Genomic DNA, 8,786 nt, shown 5'->3' on the forward strand with positions numbered 1-8,786 from the left:
CTCTCTCTCCCAGGCAGAGCCGAGGGAGGAGGCTGGGAATCTGGGAATCATTCCCCTCCCCCAACAGCAATCCAACATTGTACCTGCTCCCAGCGTTAATGATAGATCTGAGAGACAGAGAGACGGAGGGAGAGAGAGAGAGAGAGAGAGAGAGACAGAGAGAGAGAGAGAGAGAGAGAGAGACAGAGAGAGAGAGAGACAGAGAGAGAGACAGAGAGAGAGAGAGAGAGTGTGATGGAGAGAGAGACAGAGAGAGAGAGAGAGTGTGACGGAGAGAGCGAGAGAGAGAGACAGAGACAGAGAGAGACGAGGGAGAGAGAGAGACAGAGAGAGAGAGAGAGTGTGACGGAGAGAGAGAGGGGGGTGGAGACGGGGGAGGGTCTGGGAGGAGCTGGAGAGAGTGAAAGTGAAAATGAAAATGTGAGTGAGCGATCAGGAACAGCAGGGACAGCCATTCGGCCCCTCGCCGTGTTCCAGGACCATGGAGCCCCTCATCTGTCTCTGCATCCTCCGTGAGTCAGGGCCTCACTCCCCAGGCCCAGTGTAGAGGGAGCTTTACCCTGTATCTAACCCCCCTGTCCCTGGGAGTGGGGGGGACGGTGTAGAGGGAGCTTTACTCTGTATCTAACCCCCTGTCCCTGGGAGTGGGGTACGGTGTAGAGGGAGCTTTACTCTGTATCTAACCCCCTGTCCTGGGAGTGGGGGGGATGGTGTAGAGGGAGCTTTACTCTGTATCTAACCCCCCTGTCCCTGGGAGTGGGGGGACGGTGTAGAGGGAGCTTTACTCTGTATCTAACCCCCTGTCCCTGGGGACAGTGTAGAGGGAGCTTTACTCTGTATCTAACCCCCTGTCCCTGGGAGTGGGGGGACGGTGTAGAGGGAGCTTTACTCTGTATCTAACCCCCCTGTCCCTGGGAGTGGGGGGACGGTGTAGAGGGAGCTTTACTCTGTATCTAACCCCCTGTCCCTGGGGACAGTGTAGAGGAAGCTTTACTCTGTATCTAACCCCCTGTCCCTGGGAGTGGGGGGACGGTGTAGAGGGAGCTTTACTCTGTATCTAACCCCCCTGTCCCTGGGAGTGGGGGGACGGTGTAGAGGGAGCTTTACTCTGTATCTAACCCCCTGTCCCTGGGAGTGGGGGGGACGGTGTAGAGGGAGCTTTACTCTGTATCTAACCCCCTGTCCCTGGGAGTAGGGAGACGGTGTAGAGGGAGCTTTACTCTGTATCTAACCCCCTGTCCCTGGGAGTGGGGGGGAGGGTGTAGAGGGAGCTTTACTCTGTATCTAACCCCCTGTCCCTGGGAGTGGGGGGATGGTGTAGAGGGAGCTTTACTCTGTATCTAACCCTCTGTCCCTGGGAACGGTGTAGAGGGAGCTTTACTCTGTATCTAACCCCCTATCCCTGGGAGTGGGAGGACGGTGTAGAGGGAGCTTTACTCTGTATCTAACCCCCTGTCCCTGGGAGTGGGGAGACGGTGTAGAGGGAGCTTTACTATGTATCTAACCCCCTGTCCCTGGGAGTGGGGAGACGGTGTAGAGGGAGCTTTACTCTGTATCTAACCCCCTGTCCCTGGGAGTGGGGGGGACGGTGTAGAGGGAGCTTTACCCTGTATCTAACCCCCTGTCCCTGGGAGTTGGGGGACGGTGTAGAGGTAGCTTTACTCTGTATCTAACCCCCCTGTCCCTGGGAGTGGGGGGACTGTGTAGAGGAAGCTTTACCCTGTATCTAACCCCCTGTCCCTGGGGATGGTGTAGAGGGAGCTTTACTCTGTATCTAACCCCCTGTCCCTGGGAGTGGGGGATGGTGTAGAGGGAGCTTTACTCTCTATCTAACCCACTTGTCCCTGGGAGTGGTGGGGACGGTGTAGAGGGAGCTTTACTCTGTATCTAACCCTCTGTCCCTGGGAACGGTGTAGAGGGAGCTTTACTCTGTATCTAACCCCCTGTCCCTGGGAGTGGGGGGAACGGTGTAGAGGGAGCTTTACCCTGTATCTAACCCCCTGTCCCTGGGAGTGGGGGACGGTGTAGAGGGAGCTTTACTCTGTATCTAACCCCCTGTCCCTGGGAGTTGGGGGGACGGTGTAGAGGGAGCTTTACCCTGTATCTAACCCCCTGTCCCTGGGAGTGGGGGTACGGTGTAGAGGGAGCTTTACTCTGTATCTAACCCCCTGTCCCTGGGAGTTGGGGGGACGGTGTAGAGGGAGCTTTACCCTGTATCTAACCCCCTGTCCCTGGGAGTGGGGGTACGGTGTAGAGGGAGCTTTACTCTGTATCTAACCCCCTGTCCCTGGGAGTGGGGGGACGGTGTAGAGGGAGCTTTACCCTGTATCTAACCCCCCTGTCCCTGGGGACGGTGTAGAGGAAGCTTCACTCTGTATCTGACCCCCTGTCCCTGGGAGTGGGGAACGATGTAGAGGAAGCTTCACTCTGTATCTGACCCCCTGTCCCTGGGAGTGGGGAACGGTGTAGAGGGAGCTTTACTCTGTATCTAACCCCCTGTCCCTGGGAGTGGGGGATGGTGTAGAGGGAGCTTTACTCTGTATCTAACCCCCTGTCCCTGGGAACAGTGTAGAGGAAGCTTTACTCTGTATCTAACCCCCTGTCCCTGGGAGTAGGGGGATGGTGTAGAGGGAGCTTTACTCTGTATCTAACCCCCGTCCCTGGGAGTGGGGGGGGACGGTGTAGAGGGAGCTTTACTCTGTATCTAACCCTCTGTCCCTGGGAACGGTGTAGAGTGAGCTTTACTCTGTATCTAACCCCCTGTCCCTGGAAGTGGGGGACGGTGTAGAGTGAGCTTTACCCTGTATCTAACCCCCTGTCCCTGGGAGTGGGGGGGACAGTGTAGAGGGAGCCTTACGGTGTTTGTTGTTGTAGTGTTGGTGTTGGAGGCCCGGTTGGAGAGCCAGCTCCCCCTGGTGGACATCGTCCTGGAGTGCGGCTACGTAGATGTAGGATTTGGAGGCGTCCGAGGGCTGGGCGTAGGGTTCTCGAGGGAAGGCTCCCTCCTCGTCCTGCGACAGGTCCCCGTGTCGAGAGAGGAGGATACCGCGGCCTGGACTGACTACACCGTTCGCGAGGAGGATCGCCAGCACCTCATCTTCGAGGCTACCGGTGAGGGAGGGAGGGAGGGAGGGTGCGAGGGAGGGAGGGAGGGACGGTGTTAGTGACTGAGGGTGTGAGTGGGTGAGTGAGTGAGGGAGTGATTGAGGGAGGGTGTTAGTGAGTGAGGGAGTGAGTGAGGGTGTTAGTGACTGAGGGTGTGAGTGGGTGAGTGAGTGAGGGAGTGATTGAGGGAGGGTGTTAGTGACTGAGGGTGTGAGTGGGTGAGTGAGTGAGGGAGTGATTGAGGGAGGGTGTTAGTGACTGAGGGTGTGAGTGGGTGAGTGAGTGAGGGAGTGATTGAGGGAGGGTGTTAGTGACTGAGGGTGTGAGTGGGTGAGTGAGTGAGGGTGTGAGTGACTGAGGATGTGAGCGAGGGAGGGAGGGAGGGGGTGAGTGAGGGTGGTAGTGAGTGAGTGATAGATTGAGTGAGGGACCGTGTTAGTGAGTGAGGGAGGGAGGGGAGTGAGTGAGTGAAGGAGTGAGGGAGGGTGTGAGTGAGTGGGGGTGTGAGTGAGGGAGTGAGTGATTGAGGGAGGGTGTTAGTGAATGAGGGAGTGAGTGAGGGAGTGAATGAGTAAGGGAGTGAGTGAGTGAGGGAGTGAGTGAGGGAGGGAGTGAAGGAGGGAGTGTGTGAGTGAGGGAGGGAGTGGGGATGTTAGTGAGTTAGGGTGTAAGTGAGTGAGGGAGTGAGTGAGTGAGGGACGGTGTTAGTGAGTGAGGGAGGGAGGGAGGGAGGGAATAAGTGAGTGAGTGATGGAGTGAGTGGTTGAGTGAGGGAGTGAGTGAAGGATTGAGTGAAGGAGTGAGGGAGTGAGTGAAAGTGTGAGTGAGGGTTTGAGTGAGTGAGGGTTTGAGTGAGTGAGGGAGTGTGTGAGGGAGTAAGTGAGTGAGTGTGTGAGGGAGTGAGACTGTGAGTGAGTGAGTGAGTGAGGGTTTGAGTGAGTGAGGGTTTGAGTGAGTGAGGGAGTGAGTGAGTGAGGGAGGGTGTTAGTGAGTGAGGGAGGGTGTTAGTGAGGGAGGGAGTGAGTGAGGGAGGAGTGAGGGTGTGAGTGAGTGAGGGTTGATTGGGTGAGTGAGTGATTGAGGGAGGGTGTTAGTGAGTGAGGGAGTGAGTGAGTGTGTGAGTGAGTGAGGGAGTGTGTGAATGAGGGAGGGAGTGGGGGTGTTATTGAGTTAGGGTGTAAGTGAGGGAGGGAGGGTGTTAGTGAGTGAGGGAGTGAGTGAGGGAGTGAGTGAGGGAGGGAGGGTGTGAGGGTGTGAGTGTGTGAGGTTGTGAGTGGGTGTGTGAGGGAGTGAGTGAGTGATGATGGAGTGAGTGAGGGAGGGAGGGAGGGAATGAGTGAGTGAGTGAAGGACTGAGTGGTTGAGTGAGGGAGTGAGTGAGGGAGTGAGTGAAGGAGTGAGTGAAGGAGTGAGGGAGTGAGGGAGTGAGTGAGGGGGTGGGTGAGTGAGTGAGGGAGTGAGTGAGGGGGTGAGTGAGGGTGTGAGTGAGTGAGGGAGGGTGTGAGAGTGTGTGAGGGAGTGAGTGAGTGAGTGAGGGGGTGAGTGAGGGAGTGAGTGATGGACCGAGTGAGCCCTCTCCCCCCGCGCCCTCGGCCTCCCTCGCCGTCCCGCTCACTCCCCTCCGCTCCTCTGTTCACCCCCCCGTCCCCCGCCCCCCTCACCCACTGCCTCGTTCCCCTCCAGCCTCCGAGTTGCCCATCCCCTACGCGGCGCTCCTCCTCCACGCGGAGTGCGAGGGCCAGCAGGTGACCTGCGAGATCAGTGCCTTGGAGAGCCCGGGCGACGGCGAGGGTGAGGGCGAGGGAGGGGTGGGCCCCGCGCCCACCTTCGGCGCCAGCGTGCGCCTGGCGGGATCTTCCCTCGGCCTGGCGATGGTCCTGAGGTCAACACCGGTGGCCCCTGAGGTGCGAGTGACGAGGGAGGTCAACGAGAAACTCGGAGTGGTCCTGAGTGTCACCGGAACCATCGAGGTCAGGGGTAAGACCCAAGGGTTGGGGGTCCCATTGGGGGACGGTGGGAGGGAACGGGGAAGGGGTTTGGGGTCCATCGGGGACGGTGTAGAGAGGGAGGGAACGGGGAAGGGGTTTGGGGTCCCACTGGGGGGACGGTGTAGAGCGGGAGGGAACGGGGAAGGGGTTTGGGGTCCATTGGGGGGACGGTGTAGAGCGGGAGGGAACGGGGGAAGGGGTTTGGGGTCCATTGGGGGGACGGTGTAGAGCGGGAGGGAACGGGGAAGGGTTTGGGGTCCATGGGGGGACGGTGTAGAGCGGGAGGGAACGGGGAAGGGGTTTGGGGTCCATTGGGGGGACGGTGTAGAGCGGGAGGGAACGGGGGAAGGGGTTTGGGGTCCATTGGGGGACGGTGTAGAGCGGTAGTGAGCGGGGAAGGGGTTTGGGGTCCATGGGGGGACGGTGTGTAGAGCGGGAGGGAACGGGGAAGGGGTTTGGGGTCCATTGGGGGACGGTGTAGAGCGGGAGGGAACGGGGAAGGGGTTTGGGGTCTTTTGGGGGACGGTGCAGAGCGGGAGGGAACAGGGAAGGGGTTTGGGGTCCATTGGGGGACGGTGTAGAGCGGGAGGGAACGGGGAAGGGGTTTGGGGTCCATTGGGGGACGGTGTAGAGCGGGAGGGAACGGGGAAGGGGTTTGGGGGTCCATTGGGGGACGGTGTAGAGCGGTAGTGAGCGGGGAAGGGGTTTGGGGTCCATTGGGGGACGGTGCAGAGCGGGAGGGAACAGGGAAGGGGTTTGGGGTCCATTGGGGGATGGTGTACAGTGAGAAGGAACGGGGAAGGGGTTTGGGGTCCCATTGGGGGGACGGTGTAGAGCGGGAGGGAACAGGGAAGGGGTTTGGGGTCCACTGGGGGACGGTGCAGACCGGGAGGGAACGGGGAAGGGGTTTGGGGTCCCATGGGGGGGACGGTGTGAGGGAACGGGGAAGGGGTTTGGGGTCCCATTGGGGGGACGGTGTAGAGCGGGAGGGAACGGGGAAGGGGTTTGGGGTCCATTGGGGGGACGGTGTAGAGCGGGAGGGAACGGGGAAGGGGTTTGGGGTCCATCGGGGGACGGTGCAGAGCGGGAGGGAACGGGGAAGGGGTTTGGGGTCCATTGGGGAACGGTGCAGAGCGGGAGAGATATCTAACCCCCCTTGGCGTCTCCCGCAGTCGAATTCCTGGTGTATTCCCGGACGACGGAGATCAGGACCCCTCTCCAAGCGACGGTCCAGCTGGACTGCGGGTTCGAAGGCGCTGACCCCCGTGAGGTGGCGCTGGAGTGGCGGAGACAGCACAAGGGGAAGGGGAGCGTCGTCTACAGCGTCAAGGAGGGGGAGGGCACAGCCGAGAGGGAGGGGGCGCGGATGGAGCTGGACGCCCTGTGGGAGGACGGGAACGCCTCGTTGCGCCTCCCGGGAATCTCCGTCAAGGACGAGGGGATCTACATCTGCACGGTGCGTGGACCGGAACACAGCGCCCAGCAGACAGTGTCCGTCGAGATCGTGAGTACGTACGGCTCAGCGTACGGATATCTCCCTGAGAGGGAGAGAGAGAGGGGGGACTGAGAGACACCAGTCAGTGTACAGATATCTCCCTGAGAGGGAGAGAGAGAGGGGACTGAGAGACACCAGTCAGTGTACAGATATCTCCCAGAGAGAGGGGGGACTGAGAGACACCAGTCAGTGTACAGATATCTCCTGAGAGAGAGAGAGGGGGGACTGAGAGACACCAGTCAGTGTACAGATATCTCCCTGAGAGAGAGGGGGGACTGAGAGACACCAGTCAGTGTACAGATATCTCCCTGAGAGAGAGAGAGAGGGGACTGAGAGACACCAGTCAGTGTACAGATATCTCCCTGAGAGAGAGAGGGGACTGAGAGACACCAGTCAGTGTACAGATATCTCCCTGAGAGAGAGAGAGGGGGGACTGAGAGACACCAGTCAGTGTACAGATATCTCCCTGAGTGAGAGGGGGACTGAGAGACACCAGTCAGTGTACAGATATCGCCCTGAGAGAGAGGGGACTGAGAGACACCAGTCAGTGTACAGATATCTCCTGAGAGAGAGAGAGATGGGGGGGTACTGAGAGACACCAGTCAGTGTACAGATTCTCCCTGAGAGAGAGAGGGGACTGAGAGACACCAGTCAGTGTACAGATATCTCCCTGAGAGAGAGGGAATGAGAGACACCAGTCAGTGTACAGATATCTCCCTGAGAGAGAGAGGGGACTGAGAGACACCAGTCAGTGTACAGATATCTCCCTGAGAGAGAGAGAGGACTGAGAGACACCAGTCAGTGTACAGATATCTCCCTGAGAGAGAGGGGGGACTGAGAGACACCAGTCAGTGTACAGATATCTCCCTGAGAGAGAGGGGGGACTGAGAGACACCAGTCAGTGTACAGATATCTCCCTGAGAGAGAGAGAGGGGACTGAGAGACACCAGTCAGTGTACAGATATCTCCCTGAGAGAGAGAGAGGGGGACTGAGAGACACCAGTCAGTGTACAGATATCTCCCTGAGTGAGAGAGGGGGGACTGAGAGACACCAGTCAGTGTACAGATATCGCCCTGAGAGAGAGGGGACTGAGAGACACCAGTCAGTGTACAGATATCTCCCTGAGAGAGAGAGAGGGGGGGGGTACTGAGAGACACCAGTCAGTGTACAGATATCTCCCTGAGAGAGAGAGGGGACTGAGAGACACCAGTCAGTGTACAGATATCTCCCTGAGAGAGAGGGGGGACTGAGAGACACCAGTCAGTGTACAGATATCTCCCTGAGAGAGAGGGGGGACTGAGAGACACCAGTCAGTGTACAGATATCTCCCTGAGAGAGAGGGACTGAGAGACACCAGTCAGTGTACAGATATCTCCCCTGAGAGAGGGGACTGAGAGACACCAGTCAGTGTACAGATATCTCCCTGAGAGAGAGAGGGGACTGAGAGACACCAGTCAGTGTACAGATATCTCCCTGAGAGAGAGTGGGGACTGAGAGACACCAGTCAGTGTACAGATATCTCCCTGAGAGAGAGGGGACTGAGAGACACCAGTCAGTGTACAGATATATCCCTGAGAGAGAGGGGGGACTGAGAGACACCAGTCAGTGTACAGATATCTCCCTGAGAGAGAGGGGGGACTGAGAGACACCAGTCAGTGTACAGATATCTCCCTGAGAGAGATGGGACTGAGAGACACCAGTCAGTGTACAGATATCTCCCTGAGAGAGAGAGAGGGGACTGAGAGACACCAGTCAGTGTACAGATATCTCCCTGAGAGAGGGGGGACTGAGAGAGACACCAGTCAGTGTACAGATATCTCCCTGAGAGAGAGAGAGAGAGGGGACTGAGAGACACCAGTCAGTGTACAGATATCTCCCTGAGAGAGAGAGAGAGGGGACTGAGAGACACCAGTCAGTGTACAGATATCTCCCTGAGAGAGAGGGGGGACTGAGAGACACCAGTCAGTGTACAGATATCTCCCTGAGAGAGAGAGAGGGGACTGAGAGACACCAGTCAGTGTACAGATATCTCCCTGAGAGAGAGAGGGGGGACTGAGAGACACCAGTCAGTGTACAGATCTCTCCCTGAGAGCGATGGGGAATGTTTTATCCCCTTGTTTGTGTTCCCAGTGCCTCCCCGGGTGACCCTGCGTCCCCCAGCTCTGTATTTCCAGGAGGAAGTGTCCGAGACTCTGAC

At 58.2% G+C, this 8,786-nt stretch overlaps 1 protein-coding gene across 1 annotated transcript in view; it reads left to right on the plus strand.

The window, feature by feature from the left end:
* Window positions 1-369: 369 nt before the first annotated feature.
* The window catches only part of LOC132813544 (tapasin-related protein-like), a gene marked incomplete at its 3' end in the record, with an annotated part of 8,730 nt that continues 313 nt past the window's right edge, over window positions 370-8,786 (plus strand). Inside the window, exons 1-5 of the mRNA XM_060823186.1 lie at window positions 370-512; window positions 2,875-3,111; window positions 4,789-5,082; window positions 6,266-6,601; window positions 8,720-8,786. The exon at window positions 8,720-8,786 is cut by the window's right edge and continues 313 nt beyond it. Of these exons, the coding sequence (XP_060679169.1) occupies window positions 482-512; window positions 2,875-3,111; window positions 4,789-5,082; window positions 6,266-6,601; window positions 8,720-8,786 (965 nt within the window). The remainder of the gene's footprint in view (window positions 513-2,874; window positions 3,112-4,788; window positions 5,083-6,265; window positions 6,602-8,719) is intronic.

The sequence above is a fragment of the Hemiscyllium ocellatum genome, unplaced genomic scaffold (assembly GCF_020745735.1).
Source record: "Hemiscyllium ocellatum isolate sHemOce1 unplaced genomic scaffold, sHemOce1.pat.X.cur. scaffold_3809_pat_ctg1, whole genome shotgun sequence".
NCBI classification, from domain to species: Eukaryota; Metazoa; Chordata; class Chondrichthyes; order Orectolobiformes; family Hemiscylliidae; genus Hemiscyllium; species Hemiscyllium ocellatum.